Source organism: Lissotriton vulgaris, chromosome 1_1, assembly GCF_964263255.1.
Source record: "Lissotriton vulgaris chromosome 1_1, aLisVul1.2, whole genome shotgun sequence".
Taxonomy (NCBI): Eukaryota; Metazoa; Chordata; class Amphibia; order Caudata; family Salamandridae; genus Lissotriton; species Lissotriton vulgaris.
This window is the reverse complement of record NC_141685.1, coordinates 997,983,289-998,009,210: the sequence shown is the minus strand read 5'-3', so window position 1 is coordinate 998,009,210 and position 25,922 is coordinate 997,983,289. Positions and strand designations below refer to the sequence as shown.

At 40.2% G+C, this 25,922-nt stretch overlaps 1 protein-coding gene across 1 annotated transcript in view; it reads left to right on the top strand.

The window, feature by feature from the left end:
• Positions 1 to 25,922, top strand: part of C1_1H19orf67 (chromosome 1_1 C19orf67 homolog) — a 50,180-nt gene that overhangs the window by 2,605 nt on the left and 21,653 nt on the right. Inside the window, exons 2-4 of the mRNA XM_086928024.1 lie at positions 744 to 888; positions 2,031 to 2,131; positions 20,765 to 20,941. Of these exons, the coding sequence (XP_086784150.1) occupies positions 744 to 888; positions 2,031 to 2,131; positions 20,765 to 20,941 (423 nt within the window). The remainder of the gene's footprint in view (positions 1 to 743; positions 889 to 2,030; positions 2,132 to 20,764; positions 20,942 to 25,922) is intronic.

The window sequence follows — 25,922 nt, the reverse complement described above, 5'->3', positions numbered from 1 at the left end:
GTGGAAATTATTAGTTTGTCCCTGTGTGTGCGCGTTTGTGTCCTGTAGGAACTGTCTTTGGAGTAGGATAAGGGAGTGCCACTGGTGCACTGACTAAACCAAGCTGCCAAGTGAAGTGCACTTTAGCCCCTTTAAATTTATCTGGGCTGCATTCCAGTTGTTGTGTTTTTTGCTCACTGGGCCAATACAGAGACCAATCATGGGCAAATTATCTTCTGTTCTGCTTCAATAGGAGCTGTCCATCCCTAAATACTAGGGCACATGTTGTCCCAAAATCAACATAAGCAACCACAGACCTTTCTCAACTATTTTGGGACTCATCAGTGAGTTGCATTTTGAGTGTTATGCACAGGGAGCTGCAGAATCACTGTCCGCGAATACACGTTGCAAAAAACTGATGGGTGGGACTCTTGAATCCACTCATCCACTGGTTACTATTTTGATAATCTGAAGATCCATGCAGGGGAACTTCTACTATTGAAGGCCGTTTAATGGAGACTGCCACAATGTTGAAAGGAATCCCAGAACCTCCACTCTTTGGAAGTCACATTCAGTGTGTTTGTGCCGGTGGAGTTCATTTGGTCCGTTGATGCATTGGTGGCTATGATGATCTCAAGACTAGATTCCCTCTGGTAATCCAAAGATCTGTGCTCTGTCTGTGAATGGAATAATACTTCTTTCTGTCCCTTGAGAATGCTTGCCTTTAAAGATTGTGTGTTGTGACTTCAACTGTTTCTCTCCAGCAGGGACAGAATGCGCAAGGAACAATTTGCCAAAGTGATGCCTACTTTTCTGCAGGTGTGCCAGCCGTACCTCCTCTACATAGAGTCTGTGTCCCGCGATGCAACACCTGGCAGGAAGGTGCTGCAAGATGGTGTGCAGAAACGGGTAACTTTGTTACTGCTGGCAGACGCGTGTATCCTCGCAGGAGGAACCAGAGAGTTGTGACCTCAGTAGAAGGGGAACATAAATAAAGTCTACAGATGGGTAACCTCACAGGAGACCCCAGAGATGGGTTACCTCGCAGGATAGTCCAAGTATTGGTAATCTCATTTGAGAGCTCAAGATGAATAGCTTTCATAGAGCAAGCATAGGCTGTAAGAACAGAGAAAGCCGGGACTTCAGGGGAGTGTAAAGTCAATAAGACCTTAACAAAGGGACGGGCGAATCTTAGTCGAATGTATGAACAAGAATGGAGAATTTTAGAAGAGGGCATAGAGACAGGTGGGGACCTTACAGGAACATGGGAGCCTTGGATGACTTTTGGTAAATGTTAGGGAAGCACAAGAGATGGTAATCCTAATGGGTCAAATGGATCAAGGGGATTCTTATTGGAGCACAAGAGGCATAGGAACAGCAATGAAGAACAATGGACTGGGGGACATCGATGCAACACAGAGAAATGGGAACCTTAGAGTGGGGAATGTTACTGGAACACAAGAGACTTCTGAACCTTATTGTACCAGAAGGAATTGGAGAACCTTAGTGGAACAGAGAGAGGCAGAAATCCTTGTGAAAGACATGGAGTGGGGAATTATGACACGCATGGCGACCTGTAAACTTTAGTGGAATGCAATTCGAGAGAGTGTGGAACCTTATTAACGTACACAGACTAGAAAAGCTTTATGGACTCTAAGACACTGAGAAATGAAGCACAGGACTGGGGAACCTTAGAGAAGCACATAAAGAGATTAACCTCAGTGCAGTTAACAGAGACTCATGATCTTTACAAGAATGCTCAGGTAAAGGAGATAGGTATGAGTGCCCATAGGCTATTGTCCTTCTCATTACATAGCAGAGCCAGCATATCCTTTTGAGCAAAGAGGCCCTTTCAGTGGTACAGAGATGAGAAATCCTTTCAGTGGCACCTAGAAAATCATTTTAGGGTTTTACACACAGGATATCCTTTCATTGATATAGGTGCATTTTTCAGAGGTGCAAATACCTAATCATTTTAGGATTGCAGAGGTGAGATGTTTTTTTGACATCGAAAAGTTCCAGAACATTTTTTTTCTTCTCTCTTTGCACAGCTCCTGGAGCTTTCTCAGCAACTGACAAACCGGCTGGAGCAGCTAGCACTGATGTATGCCTCCTTCGGATTTATCTCCCTGGATGACACCGACCCATGCAGGTACAGATGAGGGCTACATCCCATGTATTAAGGTGAGGTGAGGACTTAAGTATCCAGGAAATGGAGGGGCCATGGCATTGGGCTTAGCATGAGGAAATTGCAAGAAAAAAAAGCACGCCTTTTCACCAGGCCAGTCAGAAATTACTCAACACTTGGTGGGTACCGTCATATACCACTGGAGTGACAAGTCAGTTGGTAGTGATCCAATGAAGTTTAATTAATACAATATTTATATGTTTCCTTTGGAAACTATTAAAGGGCCCTTCCTCCTTAGGACCAATGCCAGTCCCACCCGGGAATACCCTTAAATCAAAAATTGAACAATCAGAGAAGCTAAAGAAAAGAAAATTCTACACACAATTCCATGGGCATCTTATGACCCAGTATCTACAATCTAATATCATTCATGTTGGTCTGCAAGTTAAAAATTAACCTGCAGTCTTTATAGATGACCCTAGACTTAGAGAAAACTTGAATTTTGTTGCCAACAAATGTTCTCACCACTGAATGGTACTTGAGAGGCCTCTCAAGAACATACTTAAATTGGAAAAGGAAATAGCTGACTTAATTCAGAAAATAGAGAACAATCAAGATTTGATTAATGCTAAAGAGGCACTTAATTAATTGGTGAAGACAATTGATGAATTTAGAAACATCACACCACACACAGATAAAATGGCCTAGAACATCAAAATCGAAGACAAATTCAAAACACACCAATATTTAGCTGATGAGATGTAACAACCGAACGAAGTTAAACAACACATAAGCAGAGGTTGAGACCAACGGAGACGTTCTGTGACACACTCAGACACCTCTGACTCAGACATCAACCCCCAACCAGGGAGGAGTCCCTCATTTTTTCTATCAGGCCCAAAGCCATGTGGACCAAACAATCAGCATTTTTTGTCTGTGGTCAGGTAGCGCAAGGCCCACCGAGATAGTAGAGGCAGGAGAAGAGGCTACTACCAGCAGGAGACACATGGGGAAATGCAGATTAAACCTCCATACCTAGCCCACATCTCACATAAAAAATTTCCCCGATATTCAATCTATCTAAACCTACTCTCTCACCTCCAGAGTGTGATACTAATCAATAGCTTAAGTTTTGTGCTACTACAAGACCAAATTTCTTCATCATCAACAATAAACTACACAAATTATTTGAAAAATCAGACTGAAGTATTATTTTGATCATAATACCTACAAAGGACATTGTAGCATCACAGGCTTAACCTTCAATCCACCATCACGTTACCAGGTGAATGTCTTGTTTTTGACGAAATTGTCACCAGATAAATTGATCCTTTAAGTTGCAGAAGATGTTATGAGATTAGGAACTTGGTTCTCTTTAGTACCAAGAAAGAATTTAGAAAAAATATATTTGCCTTTTTCAATAATAAACATCCCAAGATATAAGTCATCTGCAAGTCATAAAAAATACTTAAGAGTTTACAAACCCCGCCTCGAAGACCAAACATTGTCAGGCTGTGGGTCTGTTCTTGAAACCATATGCCCTTACGAATACGTTTTCATCAAGCCCTTTGTGACAGGGACATGTGCCTACATCAGGGGCAATATGGTTGAGCACTTTAATTGTTCCTCCCAACCCTTATTCGCAATGGACATTCAGTCCTTATAAAGCAACATTCCCCAACAGGAGGAATTTAGGGTTGTCAGACAAACACTTGACAAGAGGAAACAACCATGTCCTGTACATTCATTTCTATACTTACAGAAATAGCCATTATCCAGAACAAATTTCCAAATTTAGAATACATTTTATTATCTGACTAAAAGTCTCGCTGTTCGGGCAGGCTTTACCCCAGACCTGGTGAACCTATTCATTGATAATTTTGAAGTGATACATACCTATTGTGATCAAAAACCCTGCCCCAAAAATATCACAACCTGGCTCAGGTATATTGATGACGTTTTAGTGATTTGAAATGGTAACAAACTATCTCTTGACCAATTCTACACTTTGATTAAATTGCAACAAACTCCACAAGTCACTTTTTCAAAACTGACAGAACGTAATTCACTGTTGGGATGCAACAGTTATAACCCAAGCAGTCTAAGAGACAATTTGCCTTTCGGCCAATTTCTTCACAATCAATGTAATTGCACCAAGAAGGACGATTAATCAATGAATAAGATACTCTGAAAACTAGGTCATTGGAAAGGGGTTACCCTACTGGATTATTGAAACAGGCAAGAAAGAAAAGCATGGGCTTACCCAAGAGAAAATCTGCTTTAAACGAAAGTGAGAAACACTAAAGATGAGAAATTGATTTTCATCAGGACCGTCAACACAGCCAGCAAAGACATTAGAAAAATTATCAAGTAAGCATTAGGACATAATAAAAAATGTTCTACAACAATCAGAGAAACCTTTTTCTCTTCCAAAAAAGGTGCTAATTTTAGAGATTTTGTGGTTAGAGCTGTACGTCCTGGTTGCAGACAACCAACTCTCAATTATCAGAGGGTGTTGCTGGCGATGATGGGTCATTATAAATTTGGTCAATTCAGTGCATTCAAATATTGTTTTGAGACTACGGGGCTGATTACGTTCTCGGTGAACCCGCAACCAGCAGTCTGCTGGTGGCGGCTTCACCGTGATCTTGTGGCCATTTCCCGCCAACCGTTTTATGATTCTGAACAATAGGTTCTGGCCCATAATCAGCAAGGCTAGGCCAATTCTATACTATAACAACAACACAATTGCCAATACTGATGCTAACTATGCTGATTACTTTTACAATCAAACGTGACACAGTTGATTTTTCTCTTTCTCTTTTTTATATATAAAGATTAAATTTCATCAAAAAAACTTTATAAGTTCATGTTATTATTTCAGTTAACAATTCCAATAATTTTGCTTGAACCACATCAAATTACACACATATATAACATTAATCCTGAATCACATATATGACGAGACATTAACTATCACATTTAGACAAAAAGCCTTTAGTGCAGGAACAAGATCAAGTTCCAAATGTTTTTTTAAAGAAAATACATAATGAATAGACAAACAGAAAGAAAAAGCAGACAAAAACCCAATGGGGAGGTTAAAAGATTATTTGAAAAAGACAGTCTTCAAATTGTTAAAAGACAACACAACCCCTATAGGGACATTAGCCAAAAAGTATTGTAATCAGGTAACCAAAATTAAACATATACTTATGTATTTTATGATTTATTCAGGGATTTCATAGAGCACAAAGTGGACCGGATACTTAAATTTAAAGTTCACTCGTTTGGTCAAATAGAGAAAAGTCGACGTGTTTCGAACCCCTAATGCGCCTTGGGTGGAGTTCTCCTCAGGACCTGGAACAAGAAAGAGCTAACGGGAAATAAACAAAAAGGGTGCTTGTGTTACCACTTATTCAAACAAATCACCAGGCACTAAAACCCAAAAGAACCAATGTTTTTAATTTACCTTGTGTAGACTTTCTTTAAACAACACTGACTATGCCACTTCAAACAACTGTAGTGGATAAAATTGTCAAAGTGAAAAAAAGGGAAAAGCCAGGGAAAGGATATAGTCAGTGGTACTATAAGGATAATGAAAAACAGTTCCTGTCCCGCGGATAATTTTGAGCACTTACTTCAATTTAATTGGAGATGCGGGGCAGTAGATTGCATCAAGATAACTTCAATATCTTTGTTTTGAGCTGGTAGAGACTGTGCTTTAAAGATGATACGTCTTTTGATGACAGAAAGAATCACGGAAAAAGAAAGGTCATGAATCACTATGAATGTCACATGTGATTGGTAAAAGTAATCAGCATAGTAAGCATCAGTATTGGCAATTGTGTTGTTGTTACATCATATTATGATGAAGGGTGGGATCGTGGTGGTCGGGAACTCTGACAACAGACTCAGGAACTCCAACCACCAGCAATCATATGGGCTTGTAGAGCCCGCTGGGGCGGCAGAGGCCCTCAGCACACAATGCATGCCGGCGGTTCCCAGGCACCGCCGGTGTAATTATGATGCTGGACGTCTGCCAGCCTTTCCGTGGTGGTTCACTTGCATGGAAAGGCTGGTGGGGATGGACAATGGGGGCCCTTTGTGGGCCCCCCTTGACTAGGGGCAGTTAGTTTTTGCACTTGGGGCACCTGTGGTGCGCCCTACATTTCCCTGCACCATGTGGCAGGCACTGCGTGGTGCCTGCCATGTAGTGCAGGGAAATGTAAACAGTACTTTTTTATCATAGTGGAGAGTGCTGCAGCTAGCAGCACCCACCACAATGTTAAATATAGCACATGCAACTACCACCGTGGCAGTTGCATTGTAATACCCACGTGGGACCGTAGCTTAGTAGGCGGCCAGTCCCACTCCCCGACCCGATGGCGGACGGACTGCAGTCCGTCCACACTTGTAATGACCCCCTTAATGTTTTGAATATAATAATGTAAAATATAATTTAAAATTGTTCAAGAATTGCAACATAAGCAGTGTGATATATATATGTGCTATGATTTCCCTACAATCTCATTACATTGGGCAAATGACCCCGACGATTAAAGCACTAATCTTACAGCTGTGGAGAAGGATTAAATGTGAAATCATTGGAGCACCTTTGGTCAAGCATTACCATACCAAATGACATTCTATTGAGGACATAAAATGGCAGGTTGTTGAACCTGTTATCTCTAACCCAGAGGATGTAACTAGGCGGCTATCCTAACCCTTTGTAAACTCAAATGGATTGACACTGTGAAATTCATTGACCATGGCTTGGATGAATTGGATGAGTGGGGACCAGCAACAACGCTGTGAGATGATCAAATCTTGAATATGAGTTGTTTCCTTTGTTTCCTGCTTTAATGTATATTGTAAATCATGGTATGTTTTGCAATGACTTAACATGCAGGGGGGTAGCTCACTCTCAATGGGCAACTAATATGTATTTGTGTGTGTGTGCATATATGCATTTATATGTGTATATATACATATATATATATATATATATATATATATATATATATATATATATATATATATATATATATATATATATATATATATATATATATATATATATATATATATATATATATATATATATATACACACACATACCAGGCATTAATATATTACAATTTATATTTCAGACACCATATTCCAAGTCCCTCCAAGACACCGCATGGTTGTCTTTAATTGCTCCATGAATACCAACAATATTGTAATAGACATTTTCTCCTCGTGGCCATAGATAGTACATAAGCTGTGACAGGCAATTTAGTACCTACTCTAAGTGCCCATGTTTCCTTGGACATGGACAGAACTATTCATTTTGTACTGTTCTGTATATCAGGATAAATCCCTGCACTCTTTCACTCCTTTGATTTGTTCTTTTGATTTTTGAAAAATTCTATGGCAAAACATTAATTTGTTTCGACATCTGTATTTCTGCTCTTATACCAATGGTAAAAGATAGTAATGTATGTGCCATTGTTTTTATTTCATAACAAAGAACAACGGTTCCTGTGGTATGATATTTGTATAAGTAATTCAAATATTTGCTTAATAGCAATTTAACATGACACAGAAAGGTAGATGTCGAAAAGAGGTGCAAGGACAAGTTACAATCAGTCTCAGTAATGTTTATATTTCAAAACATACGTTGTTCAATTATACAATCAATAGATAGTTTGTCACAAAAACATGTGAAAAGCACAACACAAACTTTACGGGTGCACAGTGTCCCAAGTGTATACATATGAAACCAAAGAAAAATGTTTTAGACAACACACAAATAAACATACAATTAGCGGTTTCTTATAGGATAACTAATTAAAGGAAAGGAAAACCGCTAATTGTATGTTTATTTGTGTGTTGTCTAAAACATTTTTCTTTGGTTTCATATGTATACACTTGGGACACTGTGCACCCGTAAAGTTTGTGTTGTGCTTTTCACATGTTTTTGTGACAAACTATCTATTGATTGTATAATTGAACAACGTATGTTTTGAAATATAAACATTACTGAGACTGATTGTAACTTGTCCTTGCACCTCTTTTCGACATCTACCTTTCTGTGTCATGTTAAATTGCTATTAAGCAAATATTTGAATTACTTATACAAATATCATACCACAGGAACCGTTGTTCTTTGTTATAATATGACGCCCTGGTTCCGTTGTGAGTAGGGTTTCCCTTGTTCTTCCCTGAGACTTTTTGCGCAGTGCTCGCACTGCAAGGGCTCCTATCCCTAACCGGATTGTTCCCTCCCTATACAATAATAGGGTATTTTTGCTACGAAAGGGTGTGATGACGGAAAGAGATGCACCTCTATATACTGAGGAATATATAACAAAATTGACAAGTGGACCCTCGCTATTTTCGAACTTACCGACAAATACAAGTAGCCCTAGACAAGTACTTCTTGACAAATTAGACAAGGCTAAAAAGAAACATGTAAGAACAGACCTTCACGCACGCATGCTCACCGACTATCTCAGAGCAGGTATAATACCTCAAGGGCTACAGATTAAAAACGTACCAGGTATTTTCCGTGAGGATCCAAAATTTAAGGGCGGATTTTGCAATATTTCTGTAACTTGCTCAAGACATTGGATGGTCTTAGGGGTGGAAACTGCCCTTGAACATTCAATAGTTGAATTGAAAGAGATCGAGGAGTTAGAAAAAGAATTACTAGGCGGTGATGGGGTCATTGAAGCTAAGGCCTTACTAGATAAATTAAACAAAACAATTGACGACTTCAATTCCTTTGAGCTTAAAAAGAAAGCAGATAAGGTGTCTAAAGACATCAAGAATTACAGCAAAGAAAGAGCATTCCCCTACCTGAAGGAAGACTACTATTCAGACTTTCTGACACAGAATAGACAACAAACGTGGGGCAGGTTTAAACGCAATCAAGCTGTAACTTTCTCGGAATCGTCTGGTGATTCCAGTGATTCAAACAACTCAGCAGGCCCAAGTAATCCGAACAACCATCAAGGTCAACCTTTTTTAGGGAGGGGAGGCAGACCCAAGCGGAGAATATGGCATCAATATGCCGGAGAGCGGCAGACCCGCAACAAACACTATCAGTGGGGACCACAACCCTATTAGACCAATCCCCATGCCCAGGAAACATCGATATCATACCGATTTTCAATTTATCCGATCATATTTTGTCTACGGCTGAAATATCTTTACTTAGTAAAGGCCTATCATTTGTGGTAACAGAAAAAACTAATTTTTTTAATCTGAAGTCCGAGTTATTCCAGTTCTTCAGAAAAATTCGGTTGAACATATTCTTCAAAGACAGGCCGTACTCTGCAAAAGAATCAGTAACAGGGCTTAGACCTCCATCAATTTTTTACCCTAATAATAGCATGATGCCGCCAGAAATGATTACATTTGAAAAGGTAATTTTACAAAATGTAGAAAGTATGAAGAATAGCAGACAGTTCACTCCATACAATATCACACTTATGGAACGTCAGGCTTTGAATAATCTGAAACGTGATTCTTCGATAATACTAAAACCAGCCGACAAAGGCGGAGGAATCGTAGTCCAAAACCGTTCTGATTATGAGACTACTATAAACACGCAAATTTCCGATCCAAAACATTATTGTAAATTGACCCACAATCCTCTCGGTGACATCAAAGACGAAATCTTGAACATCACTAGAAATGGCTTAGACCTTGGCTTCCTAAGCAAACATGAGTTTGAATTTTTAAACTCAGAGAACCCCAGGACTCCGGTCCTCTACACCTTACCTAAGATCCATAAAAGCATCACACATCCCCCGGGCAGACCAATTCTATCAGGTTGCGGCTCGATTCTAGAGCCTATAGGTAAATATATAGACTTCTTTATCCGAGACTATGTACCCATCCAACCTAGTTATGTCCGAGATACAATGCATATGATCAATCTGTTAGATACCGTGAGATTCAATGTAGAGACTGATTTTTTGGCTACCCTAGATATCTCAGCGCTATATACGAATATACCACAGGAGGACAGCATTAGTGTTATTGAATGTCTTTTGGATACTAGACCTAGGCCTATGAATGTACCCACCTCATTCATAATCTCTTTATTGAGAATTGCCCTCCAAAGGAATTATTTCGTGCACAAAGGTGTATACTATCAACAGTGCTGTGGGACCAGCATGGGAGCAATTTTTGCTCCCAACCTGGCAAATATCTATATGGACCAACTTGAACGCACCTACGCCATCCATGATTCCAACCCGTATCGTACCAACATTAAATGTTGGTATCGATATATAGATGACATTTTTTTAGTTTGGAGTGGCACAATGGAAGACTTTCATGCCTTTGTCACACATTTAAATAACATACAGAAACATCTGACATTCACATCCACGATCTTAAAGGACCACATTGCCTTTCTAGACTTGAATATTATACATGAGGGAGATAAGTTGATCACATCGCTGCATAGAAAAGACACAGAAAGAAATACATTACTATCGTACAAAAGTCATCACCCCAGAGCCCTAAGAGACGGCCTTCCCTTCGGGCAGTTTTTGCGCATCCGTCGCAACTGTGCCCGAAGGGATGACTATAAAAGAGAAGCAGAAATCCTCAAATTGAAGTTATTGAACAGAGGATATCCCAACAAGTTGGTAAAGAGATCATTAAAACGTGCGTGGTACTGTCCACGAGAAGAACTTCTATTGAAACGACCAAAAAAAGATATGCAGAAAATTGTTTGCGTAACTACCTTTGGTATACATACCAACAAAATTCGCAGTTTAATAACAAAAAATTGGCACATTCTAAGGGGCATTGATACATCATTGGAGGTTCCTCTCTTTGCCTATAAAAGAGCAAGGAATCTAAAGGATCACTTAGTAAACTCCTCTAATGAAAAAATAAAAGCAGCATCAGCTTCATTAGAGACAGCATGGCGTTTACCACCGGTGGTTGGACATTACCCATGTGGCAGCTGTGTGGTATGTCCCTTCACGTCCAAAACCACTACGTTCCAACATGGCGATATAACACACACATTGGGAACATTCTCAAATTGTAACACGCGCAACGTCGTGTATTGTATATGGTGTCCGTGTGGCCTTCCCTATGTTGGTCAGACACAACAGCCAATTAAAGCAAGGGTAGGCCAACATAGAAGCCGTATCAGGAAACTAGTTTTGACAGCACCACTAGTTACACATTTCAAAGATCACAATCACACTGCAGATCAAATCAAATGGCAAGTGATTGATACCATAACCATGCCTGACAGAGGAGGAGATATCGCACAAATCTTACAGCGCAGGGAATGTCACTGGATTGAAAGAATTGACTCCATTAATCATGGTTTGAATTCAGCTGATGAATGGCGAGGATATGTGTCCAGTATCAGAAACTAAGCTGTAGACATTGCTCCCCGTTTTTCTTGTGAATATATCACTATGGCCTGTCTCTCTGTATAGACTACTCAGGCTGTCTTTTCCATTGCAGCTTTGATATAATTTCTTTATTGGGTCTTACATTACCTGCTCTTATGTACATAATTGCACTTTGTATATCAGTAATGAGAAGTCATTTTGTGTTCTATATTCATTGTGAATTGTCATATGTGAAACTATAATTGTCTACTGGATTGTATATAAAATAATGTAATATTCTGAACATAAGAATGCTATACTACATATAAGGGAGTATTAGCCAGTATACTGTCCCCGAACGCTATTCCATAAATATGCCTCACAGCTACTTTAGCTTTGTCCAAGGGCTTTTACACTAACGTTGTATTAGCCCATACATCCCTTCAACTAACTCGACATTCCATTACAAGACCTTTCGGCGGATCGAGTTTTCGTTACTCTCCCCGTCAGGTCTGGAAGCGTCTAAACCCGGAAGTGCAGTCAGCCTCCGCACTACCGATTCACGGAGACGCCATCGAGCTGTTGCAGACCTTTTCAGGTAAGACACCTCTCCCTTGATCTTTTGCCAACCGTATCCTTGTCACTGAGCACATCGTGTTACTCACACGACGTTCGTTTTCCTCACCAGGCATCGTCCTGCAGGAAACAAGAACCCAGTACCTTGCTGCCGATTCGAGCACCATTGGGTGCTCTTGCATTTTTCCAGGCATTGTCCTGTAACCTACCACAATTAAATAAGACTCTCTGAAGAGCGGAATTCATTACCCAGAATCGCTGACCACGACAGTGGTGAGTAGTGTGTGTTATTTACAATCATTCACACAAAATGTAAATGAATGAGTACCACCTTGTTTCCTTGACGCTAACCCCTAATTTTTGTCCTACACATGACAACAGTACCCGGCTGGGCTACCTGTAAGTCATTTTTATCCTTTCTACCACGCATGGGTGATTACAAGTCTCGAAACAGGTACACTGATCCCCAATATACATTGATTAAATTATGAATTTGTCACTTCCCATACTTATCTCTCACTCCGTTTTAATTGTAGATGTCCCCATTTGTCCTGTCCTGATGAGACCCATATTCTCAAGGGTTGAAACGCCGTCGACGCTATAAGGAATTGAACCTACAATACAGTGTCTATGACTAGATATAGTCACTAGTTAAAACTTTCTATCAATATTTAGGTCACTTTCCTTTAATTAGTTATCCTATAAGAAACCGCTAATTGTATGTTTATTTGTGTGTTGTCTAAAACATTTTTCTTTGGTTTCATATGTATACACTTGGGACACTGTGCACCCGTAAAGTTTGTGTTGTGCTTTTCACATGTTTTTGTGACAAACTATCTATTGATTGTATAATTGAACAACGTATGTTTTGAAATATAAACATTACTGAGACTGATTGTAACTTGTCCTTGCACCTCTTTTCGACATCTACCTTTCTGTGTCATGTTAAATTGCTATTAAGCAAATATTTGAATTACTTATACAAATATCATACCACAGGAACCGTTGTTCTTTGTTATAATATGACGCCCTGGTTCCGTTGTGAGTAGGGTTTCCCTTGTTCTTCCCTGAGACTTTTTGCGCAGTGCTCGCACTGCAAGGGCTCCTATCCCTAACCGGATTGTTCCCTCCCTATACAATAATAGGGTATTTTGGCTACGAAAGGGTGTGATGACGGAAAGAGATGCACCTCTATATACTGAGGAATATATAACAAAATTGACAAGTGGACCCTCGCTATTTTCGAACTTACCGACAAATACAAGTAGCCCTAGACAAGTACTTCTTGACAAATTAGACAAGGCTAAAAAGAAACATGTAAGAACAGACCTTCACGCACGCATGCTCACCGACTATCTCAGAGCAGGTATAATACCTCAAGGGCTACAGATTAAAAACGTACCAGGTATTTTCCGTGAGGATCCAAAATTTAAGGGCGGATTTTGCAATATTTCTGTAACTTGCTCAAGACATTGGATGGTCTTAGGGGTGGAAACTGCCCTTGAACATTCAATAGTTGAATTGAAAGAGATCGAGGAGTTAGAAAAAGAATTACTAGGCGGTGATGGGGTCATTGAAGCTAAGGCCTTACTAGATAAATTAAACAAAACAATTGACGACTTCAATTCCTTTGAGCTTAAAAAGAAAGCAGATAAGGTGTCTAAAGACATCAAGAATTACAGCAAAGAAAGAGCATTCCCCTACCTGAAGGAAGACTACTATTCAGACTTTCTGACACAGAATAGACAACAAACGTGGGGCAGGTTTAAACGCAATCAAGCTGTAACTTTCTCGGAATCGTCTGGTGATTCCAGTGATTCAAACAACTCAGCAGGCCCAAGTAATCCGAACAACCATCAAGGTCAACCTTTTTTAGGGAGGGGAGGCAGACCCAAGCGGAGAATATGGCATCAATATGCCGGAGAGCGGCAGACCCGCAACAAACACTATCAGTGGGGACCACAACCCTATTAGACCAATCCCCATGCCCAGGAAACATCGATATCATACCGATTTTCAATTTATCCGATCATATTTTGTCTACGGCTGAAATATCTTTACTTAGTAAAGGCCTATCATTTGTGGTAACAGAAAAAACTAATTTTTTTAATCTGAAGTCCGAGTTATTCCAGTTCTTCAGAAAAATTCGGTTGAACATATTCTTCAAAGACAGGCCGTACTCTGCAAAAGAATCAGTAACAGGGCTTAGACCTCCATCAATTTTTTACCCTAATAATAGCATGATGCCGCCAGAAATGATTACATTTGAAAAGGTAATTTTACAAAATGTAGAAAGTATGAAGAATAGCAGACAGTTCACTCCATACAATATCACACTTATGGAACGTCAGGCTTTGAATAATCTGAAACGTGATTCTTCGATAATACTAAAACCAGCCGACAAAGGCGGAGGAATCGTAGTCCAAAACCGTTCTGATTATGAGACTACTATAAACACGCAAATTTCCGATCCAAAACATTATTGTAAATTGACCCACAATCCTCTCGGTGACATCAAAGACGAAATCTTGAACATCACTAGAAATGGCTTAGACCTTGGCTTCCTAAGCAAACATGAGTTTGAATTTTTAAACTCAGAGAACCCCAGGACTCCGGTCCTCTACACCTTACCTAAGATCCATAAAAGCATCACACATCCCCCGGGCAGACCAATTCTATCAGGTTGCGGCTCGATTCTAGAGCCTATAGGTAAATATATAGACTTCTTTATCCGAGACTATGTACCCATCCAACCTAGTTATGTCCGAGATACAATGCATATGATCAATCTGTTAGATACCGTGAGATTCAATGTAGAGACTGATTTTTTGGCTACCCTAGATATCTCAGCGCTATATACGAATATACCACAGGAGGACAGCATTAGTGTTATTGAATGTCTTTTGGATACTAGACCTAGGCCTATGAATGTACCCACCTCATTCATAATCTCTTTATTGAGAATTGCCCTCCAAAGGAATTATTTCGTGCACAAAGGTGTATACTATCAACAGTGCTGTGGGACCAGCATGGGAGCAATTTTTGCTCCCAACCTGGCAAATATCTATATGGACCAACTTGAACGCACCTACGCCATCCATGATTCCAACCCGTATCGTACCAACATTAAATGTTGGTATCGATATATAGATGACATTTTTTTAGTTTGGAGTGGCACAATGGAAGACTTTCATGCCTTTGTCACACATTTAAATAACATACAGAAACATCTGACATTCACATCCACGATCTTAAAGGACCACATTGCCTTTCTAGACTTGAATATTATACATGAGGGAGATAAGTTGATCACATCGCTGCATAGAAAAGACACAGAAAGAAATACATTACTATCGTACAAAAGTCATCACCCCAGAGCCCTAAGAGACGGCCTTCCCTTCGGGCAGTTTTTGCGCATCCGTCGCAACTGTGCCCGAAGGGATGACTATAAAAGAGAAGCAGAAATCCTCAAATTGAAGTTATTGAACAGAGGATATCCCAACAAGTTGGTAAAGAGATCATTAAAACGTGCGTGGTACTGTCCACGAGAAGAACTTCTATTGAAACGACCAAAAAAAGATATGCAGAAAATTGTTTGCGTAACTACCTTTGGTATACATACCAACAAAATTCGCAGTTTAATAACAAAAAATTGGCACATTCTAAGGGGCATTGATACATCATTGGAGGTTCCTCTCTTTGCCTATAAAAGAGCAAGGAATCTAAAGGATCACTTAGTAAACTCCTCTAATGAAAAAATAAAAGCAGCATCAGCTTCATTAGAGACAGCATGGCGTTTACCACCGGTGGTTGGACATTACCCATGTGGCAGCTGTGTGGTATGTCCCTTCACGTCCAAAACCACTACGTTCCAACATGGCGATATAACACACACATTGGGAACATTCTCAAATTGTAACACGCGCAACGTCGTGTATTGTATATGGTGTCCGTGTGGCCTTCCCTATGTTGGTCAGACACAACAGCCAATTAAAGCAAGGGTAGGCCAACATAGAAGCCGTATCAGGAAACTAGTTTTGACAGCACCACTAGTTACACATTTCAAAGATCACAATCACACTGCAGATCAAATCAAATGGCAAGTGATTGATACCATAACCATGCCTGACAGAGGAGGAGATATCGCACAAATCTTACAGCGCAGGGAATGTCACTGGATTGAAAGAATTGACTCCATTAATCATGGTTTGAATTCAGCTGATGAATGGCGAGGATATGTGTCCAGTATCAGAAACTAAGCTGTAGACATTGCTCCCCGTTTTTCTTGTGAATATATCACTATGGCCTGTCTCTCTGTATAGACTACTCAGGCTGTCTTTTCCATTGCAGCTTTGATATAATTTCTTTATTGGGTCTTACATTACCTGCTCTTATGTACATAATTGCACTTTGTATATCAGTAATGAGAAGTCATTTTGTGTTCTATATTCATTGTGAATTGTCATATGTGAAACTATAATTGTCTACTGGATTGTATATAAAATAATGTAATATTCTGAACATAAGAATGCTATACTACATATAAGGGAGTATTAGCCAGTATACTGTCCCCGAACGCTATTCCATAAATATGCCTCACAGCTACTTTAGCTTTGTCCAAGGGCTTTTACACTAACGTTGTATTAGCCCATACATCCCTTCAACTAACTCGACATTCCATTACAAGACCTTTCGGCGGATCGAGTTTTCGTTACTCTCCCCGTCAGGTCTGGAAGCGTCTAAACCCGGAAGTGCAGTCAGCCTCCGCACTACCGATTCACGGAGACGCCATCGAGCTGTTGCAGACCTTTTCAGGTAAGACACCTCTCCCTTGATCTTTTGCCAACCGTATCCTTGTCACTGAGCACATCGTGTTACTCACACGACGTTCGTTTTCCTCACCAGGCATCGTCCTGCAGGAAACAAGAACCCAGTACCTTGCTGCCGATTCGAGCACCATTGGGTGCTCTTGCATTTTTCCAGGCATTGTCCTGTAACCTACCACAATTAAATAAGACTCTCTGAAGAGCGGAATTCATTACCCAGAATCGCTGACCACGACAGTGGTGAGTAGTGTGTGTTATTTACAATCATTCACACAAAATGTAAATGAATGAGTACCACCTTGTTTCCTTGACGCTAACCCCTAATTTTTGTCCTACACATGACAACAGTACCCGGCTGGGCTACCTGTAAGTCATTTTTATCCTTTCTACCACGCATGGGTGATTACAAGTCTCGAAACAGGTACACTGATCCCCAATATACATTGATTAAATTATGAATTTGTCACTTCCCATACTTATCTCTCACTCCGTTTTAATTGTAGATGTCCCCATTTGTCCTGTCCTGATGAGACCCATATTCTCAAGGGTTGAAACGCCGTCGACGCTATAAGGAATTGAACCTACAATACAGTGTCTATGACTAGATATAGTCACTAGTTAAAACTTTCTATCAATATTTAGGTCACTTTCCTTTAATTAGTTATCCTATAAGAAACCGCTAATTGTATGTTTATTTGTGTGTTGTCTAAAACATTTTTCTTTGGTTTCATATGTATACACTTGGGACACTGTGCACCCGTAAAGTTTGTGTTGTGCTTTTCACATGTTTTTGTGACAAACTATCTATTGATTGTATAATTGAACAACGTATGTTTTGAAATATAAACATTACTGAGACTGATTGTAACTTGTCCTTGCACCTCTTTTCGACATCTACCTTTCTGTGTCATGTTAAATTGCTATTAAGCAAATATTTGAATTACTTATACAAATATCATACCACAGGAACCGTTGTTCTTTGTTATAATATGACGCCCTGGTTCCGTTGTGAGTAGGGTTTCCCTTGTTCTTCCCTGAGATTGTTTTTATTTCAAGCACATTATCTTTATGTAGTCATTTGGATAATTAGGGGTGTAACGTGATATGAGGGAATCGCCAAAGGCATTTCCATCTACCTGATGTACATATTTGTAATTTAATGTGTAGTATTTAGTTCTAATGGAAAAACTGCTGAGAGTTGCCTATCAGCGAATTGAGATCTTGGACAGCTCTGCTTCAATTCTCTGAGAGATAAGTGCTACAATGAGGTATTTGGTTCTCAAAAACAAGACAATTGCTCACTTATTTCTTGTAACGGGCTCACTTCCTTTGCAACTAATAACCCAATTTCTTACAGTCACCCTGCAGAAAATCCTTATGGTGTTTCAAGAAGGGGACTTCTTTACCTCCCTAGATACTTCAATGTCCCAATATACCCTAATCACAGGCAGTATCTCTGATTGTCCATCCGTATGCAAAAAAGCTTCATTTCCTAGGAGCTATCTTGGCGAGCTCGAAAAAGCATTTCACTCAGAAGCACAAACGGCAAATTTCAAGCACCGGTTAACACCTTTGATTCCAAAGAGGAGGTCTCTGTCAGTACTGATCATTGTTTGGCCTAATTTCATCATCGGTTTAGTGCTTTTCTGCAGATGCGGATAATGTTGATGCCTCGAGAGGTCGATAAGCAATGGGGACTAGTGACAAAATCTTAGAATGATAAGGTGATGGTGTTAGATGCCTCAAGCAGGCTCTGCTATTGTGAATATTCCCAAGCATTTATAATACGGGCCCTCAGTTCTAACCTACCACAGACAGAATGAATGTGACCACGTATGCATCAATGAAAGGATGGGGAACTCACATGCAGGAATTGTCTACTCGAGGCTTATGGTCGGAAGAGGAAACATCACTCCATTTAAACATGTTGCTGTGGGTGATCAGACTAGGCCTCCAAGCATTCCTGCCGAGACTGATAGGCTAAGTTATGTTGATCATGACAGACAACATGACAACATTCCTAAATATACTACATAACCAAATAGGGATGCAAGAAGTCTCATACCCTTTCGGTGGAGGCGTAGATGTTATGGGACTGGGCCTTTGAGAATGAGGCGAATATTGCAGTGGAACATCTACTTTGAGTTCAGAAACAATAGTTGGACATATCCAGTGGCAGCAGGTCTATCAAAAATGGAGTCTCCCATCTTTGACCTACTTCCCACCCAGCAGAACAAGAAAAGCTAGTAATAAACCAGCAGGTACTGGAAACAGGGGTCCAAGGGCAATGCCTTCTCAATGACATGGTCAAACGTGTTTGCTCATGCCTTTCCACCATTTTCCTTTATTCACGTTGTGCTGAGGAAGATGAAAGCAGACGCCTGTTCTGATTCTGATTGTCCTCGTTTACCCACACCAGTGTTGGCAGAACAACCTATTGTGACAGTTACAATTTCCACGGGTACAGTTAACGATCCATCCCAAGCTCCTCTGCAGACACAAGGGACAAGTCCCCCCCCCCCCCATAACCTGAAGTCACGCAACCCTACAGCTTAGATCCTGACCACTCAGAATTTGGTCATCTCTGCATCACAGCTGATTGTAGAGAGATATTGGAGCAACCACAAGCACCTCCTGCAACACTAAATGGAAGCCTTCTGCATGTGGTGCACGGACAAGGAACTGAATTTTATACGGATACCCTATCCAGTACAGTTGCACTTACTGCACCTTGCCCGAGTTTTCTTTGCCGCAATCACAAGATTTAGGAGTCCAAAGAATCATCAAACAATTTATGAAGGGCCCTTTTTAGAGCTTTCTCTGCCGTGAGATGCCCTCTGGTGCCATGGGAGTTAAATACAGTGCTTAGTCAGTTGATGCTGCCTACCTCTGAAGCAATCCATACAGCACTTCAAAATTTCTTTTTTCATGGAAGACTGCTCTGTTGCTGGCTCTTACTCCAACAAGGAGAATAAGTGAGCTAGAAGCACTCACCATAAAAGAGCCATACCTTGGTTTTACAAAAGACCAGCTCACATTGCACATCATACATAGTTTCATTACCAAGGTCTCATCTGATTTGCAACTAAAAGAACCTGTCATTCTTTGTTGCTTCTTTCCCAATCCATCCACATCAAACTAAATGTCTTTGCCTTTACTGGAAGCCTGCATATGTATCATGTTCTACATGGACAAGACTAAACAATGGGGTACTTTATTTGTTTCCTTTGGCCTCCCAGGCAAGGGCCGTCCAATGACTAAACAAGCAATTGCCTGCTAGCCTGCATACCTTTAGCCCTAGAAACCCTAAGTGTCGACTTCAATGCAGAGTGAGGGAGCATTCCACACAAAACATGGGAACAACAGCTGCGCTGCACGCTGGTGTTCCATTACAAAATAATTTGCCAGACAGCCCCACGGAAAAGCAGACATGGCCATATGCAAATCAGTTTGACCCTGTGCCTCATGGGAACAGTCCAGCCCGAACTGCCAAGCCATGTCTTCCCTGGACCGGAAACAAGCTTCCGAGGACCGGTTTCTGGCACAGGGTCAAGGCTGATTTGCATATGGCCATGTCTGAACTGGGGTGGTGTGGAGTGCAAAAAAACGATGGATTTAGGCCCAGATCTCTGCACGGGGGTGAATGTATGACATTGTTCTGCATTCTGTCCATCAACTGGGGTTTTTGTGTTTGTGTATTCCACTGTAGCATGGTATATTCAAATGCTGCTGTAGTGCTTCAATGTAGAACACGTCTGCATGTTGTTTGTTGTCTGTGTTCCTCCTTGGTGAGTTATATTGTCTTAGCACTACAGTGTGTTCTAATTGATGTATAGCTCTTCCTGTACTTAGCATTTTATGATGCTCATTCTGATGCTGTATCTTGCTTCCTTTCTCAGTATGGCCTGCTTCTTTTGTGGGAAGTTCACCTTGGGATTTACTTGCCGTGTCTCCGTATTCCGTTATTGTATGGCAGTTCCCTACACAGCAGCACGCAGCCCTCGCCACCTCTTTAAGAAGATGCGCTGGAATGTTGAACCCTTGGAAGAGAAGAACCGAGAGTCTCGCACAGAATAGTGAGTATCCTGATGTGACTGAACACTGATAGGTCAACTATGAAGGTGAGCCTCCTTGGCAACCTGGTGAGTGACCTCATCTCAGGTCACACTTTATACAAACATCTCAAAATGTTGCTAATTCATACAGGAACTCAAAATAGGGTCCGTTGAGGTCAGGATGTATCGTGTCATTCTTTTGCTGGTAGCACTCCCTGAAAAGAGGCTCTTAAACATTCTCTAGCAGGTTTCCAAACTTCACACTCAGAAACATTCACAGGCAAGTTGTTGTACTTTACTCCCTAAAGCATCCACTGGCAGCTTGTCAAACATTGTGCTATAAAACATCCATCGTTTGCACCCACAGTATGTCCCTATTGTTTGGATTTGCAAACTGACATATTTAGATTTTTTTTCATAAAATAAGGCTTCATGCCTTTTTTTTAGGATAACCTATGTTCCCCGACAAATGCATATACCAGCTTTCGTCCTCCATCCACTTTCCCACCACCTAATGCCACCTTGCCCCCAGAGATACATACTTTTGAGAAATTGGTGCTTAGGGATATTTCCAACCTTGATCAACAAAGATCCTTTATCCCCTACAATATACTCCTATCTGAAAAACATAAACCCCTTCTGAACTTAAAACGAATACCTCACTGGTTATTAAGCCAGTGGACAAAGGGGGTGGAATAGTCATAAAAGAAACTGACCAATACAAAAATGAGATTATGAGGTTCCTTTCTAATAATGAACATTACCTGAGGCTGGCGACTGCTCCCACTAAAGAACTTCAGACTAGGATCCCCACCATAAACAGAAGAGAGCGTGAGTCAGATTTCATTAGCTAAAATGAACACCTATTTCTGAATATAAAAAACCCAGAACACTGGTAATTTACATTTTACCCAAAATGCATAAAAATCAAACATCACTTCCACGGATCCCATTCATCCCTGGATGTGGTTCATTGATTTTTTTCATTAGGGACTTTTTGCCAGTCACAGAATGTTATGTTGGAGATAGCATGCACCTGATTAACCAGATTGAACATATAGCTTGTGAATGCAATACGTGTCTTATCTGCACACTAGATACGGCATCCCTATATATGAATATCCCTCAAAGTGATGGGATAGAGTTAATTCGACAAACTCTTAAGAAACGTACATGTCCACATTTGACCCTCACAATAATTTTTTTCAGTTTGATGGTGATATATATATAGCCTGATTAATACAAATAATCAGAAACTGATTTTTCACGATGCACATAGAAAGACTATTTGAAAAGTTGAATACATAAAATACCTCAATTAAACATACAGGATAATTTAGCTCAACTCAAAAAGAACCAAACAGAATCCATAAAAGTGCAGAGCACTTGAAACAGAGAACACACAATTATTCATAAATTCTCTTTACAAAAATATTGAGCCACATAAAAATGAATGCTATTGGGAAGAACCTTACAAACTTTAACCCGTTGTATGCGTCGGACGAGTGGGCGTGTGCGGAGGATAACCGGGGGCCGTCCAAAACACGCCCACTCATTAATTCCCCGGCAGAATTTTCGCAGCGGTCAAGGCGTTAAAGTGCCAAGAGCTTGTTTGGTCAAGATAGACTCACAAAGTAAAATTTTTCAATACTTCAATGTGCCACGTGTTTAAAGACAGATAGTCTGCTTAATTTTAGATCAAATAAAAACACAATAAAATGTCGTTTTACAGTACACACAGAAGGGTATATGCAATACAAATAAAACCTATAGTCACAAAAAATACTATAACACTGGGCATAAAAATGCATTAGTCCTAAAAAGGTGCCATGTGACTTTGTACAATATAGAACCGTAAATATCTGGTCATATCATTTATTCAGGCAATGGCCAGCACAGTGCCAAGTGCATAGACTTAAAAGAATAAAATAAGTTTAAATACCATAGAAAAACAATAAACACTCATTAAAGAAAAACAACATTTTAACAGCTGAATAGGGGAAACATCCATGGGAGCAGTTTGTTATCAATTTTGCCATTTTGTTCATGTATAACTTAGAGAATTTCAATTTTGTCTGATAAGCCATTTCATGACAATATAGTAACTTGAAAACGGTATATTTATGACTTTTTTTATTTGGAAAGGGAGTACAGATATGCTCACCTCATTTGTTACATGGTTAAACACTCACTGTAAAGGTTTGAAGTTCACCTTCCAATACAGCTGAGAGGGGATTTCTTTTTTGGATCTGATGATTAGAGCCCATGAGAGGGAATTGTACATGCACTGCATTGGAAACCAACAGAAAGGATCACCCTGTTAGCATACTCGAGACATCATCCCAGGGTATTACGTGATTACATTACAAGACCGGAGGCTACCATTATGTATATACTTTTATTTGCTGCCCATACATGCAGCCCTTTAAAGAACATTGAGTATGTCACAAAGTAATTAAATGTTCAGACAAGCACTATAAGTATCCTGTGCACTGCATCATCTTCCTCCTTTAGCTGCGCGATCCAAGTGGTAAATCGCTTCTTTCTTGGTGAATGAAGGCTTATATGCATTAGGACCTAAAAAGAGAAATAATTCTCACAGTAAGGAAGGAGTGAGGAAGGCAAAGGAAAAAACATGAGCATTATGCGTAATGAGTGTAAATATTAATAAATATCAAAAGAATACTAAACAGTATAAGCACAACATGAAATGCAATAACCTAAATTCCTCTGGAGAGGAGGGTGGGATAATGTTATCCTCTGTTGTCTTTGATGAAATCGAGATTCTCTCTGCATAGTAATTAGAGAATCGTCATTTTATTGCAAGACTGGAGGCTACCATTATGCATGTTTAAAGGCACTCAAGGCTACGTTACAAACATGCTCCTCTGGTCTTAAATAAAACTTAGCGAAAGTTCTAGCATTAGACCAGTCAGCTGCTTTAAGAATTTCTGGGAGGGAACCCCCTACCCAGAAGACCTTACTAGCCATAGCTGCTATTGAGGAGTGAGCACTGAACCGAGAGAGAACAATACATGCTTTGTTCATAATTGAGCGAATCCACCTTGCTAAAGTAGCAGTAGAAACTGGTTTATGTGGTCTAACATATGATAGGAGTAATTGAGCAATGCCATCCGCTCTATGACTACGAATTTTTATGGCATACTCTTTTATGCATTTAACCACACACAGTTTCTCCTCCAAGAACACCTTCTGAAGAATAGAACCTGTTAGAAATTTCAAGGGCATTAATGTCGGAAACCCTCCCAAAGGAGATTAGGCATAGTAAAGTAGCAAGTTTCAGGAAAATTTGCTTGAGAGAACATAGGGTATTGAATTGCCAATTACAGAAAAACTCAATAAATCAAATAAACATCCCAAAGAGAATAATAGTGTGATTTAGGGGGTGTTTTTAAACCAACACCTTTCATGACTCTTTTAATTAAGTCATTACTACCAATCGCTAAACTATTTATTAAAGCATGACCAGAGGAGATTGTGGATCTATAACAGTTTATAGTTCTGTAGGAAAGACCTGAATCAAAAAGATGTGCTAACTAGTTGGGTACTAGTTGAACAGGGGCTTCCACTGAGTCCAAGTTCCTCTCCAAGCACCAACTAGACCACTTGTTTCAGATACCCAAGTATCTTTTCGTCGTGCCTGGTGCCCAAGAGTCCTCTAGTAAGCTTTTAGCCTCTCCTGAAAGGCCAGGTTATCTCTCTGAACCCCTGAGATCCTCCAAGGAAGAAGGTCCATATTCCCTTCTAGTATAAGAGGATGTTCCTCTCCGTCTGGGCCCAGAAGTAGACCCAAGGTTGCTGGGATAAAGAGTAGAATGTCTATTGAGAGTTCCATTATTCCGGGAAATCACACTTGGGATTTCCATAAAGGAGTTATTAGAATGATATTGCTGGGTTAACTTTACATAGGACTCTATGTATCATGGAGAAGGGGGGAAAGGCATAAGCCCCCGTTTTTCCCCAATCTTGTAGGAACGGCATAAGATTGATTAAAAGATCCATTAAAAGGGTGTGGTACAGCCCACAAGAGGCATTTTTGACCCCCCCAGAGTAAGAGATGATACAGGAAAGATGGTTTCTGTCTCCACGTTTTCACCAGCCTTCAATCAAATAAAGAAAACGCCTTTATGCCACTGCCATATTGTAAAAGCAGGAGAGTTATCCATAGAATGCCCTATTTTTGCATTTCACAAAATAAGAACATCAACGGCCACTTAGTGAAAGCATAACTACCATCCGCTAGAGTGACCCGGACTTTGCATGATATTTGGGGTATAACCTTTTGAGTGTATGATACTATTTGTCATTGCCTTCTGGTACCCTATTGGCTGATGGTGCCAAACAAATTGCTTTTAAAATACTCTAGCAGGCGATACTTCAACATGTCCTTGGGGAAATGTAATCTGGCAAACTGCTGTCTGATCTTCCTGTGTACACACGCACACATCATTTACTGATTCTCACTCACTCGGGCCTCAAGTGGAAAGTTGACCGAAGGTTCTTAGTATTCAGGCTGTGACACTGGAACCCTCTGCATCCGGAGGTTAGGGCAAAACTAAACACTTCTTAAATTTAGAAAAGGCTTAAGAGCACTTTTGTTGCTATGGTCTTGCTCATAAGCTTCTCAGATTCTGTCACTCATTCAACACAGGATTGTAGTTCTCACAGAATCTGCTTTTACTCATGCCAGTCAAAATGGCACACACTGCTAATTTGGTCTGTGGAGCTTATTGTACAAATAATGAAAATTAAACATATTTTTTTTTCATTTGCTTCCCTCCACCCAATTGCCAGGCTCAGGATGTGGGTCTGTGTTAGTAAAGTATGGACCAAGGTTTCTATCTCTAAAAGTACATGTTACAGTAGGTCTGGCTTTCCCTGCCCTGTGTGGGTCATGTAAAGATGGACGTGGACACATGCAAAGTCTTTGTCTTGAAGTTTAATTGAACATGAAGTAACAATGTCCTGAGGGCCCAGGATA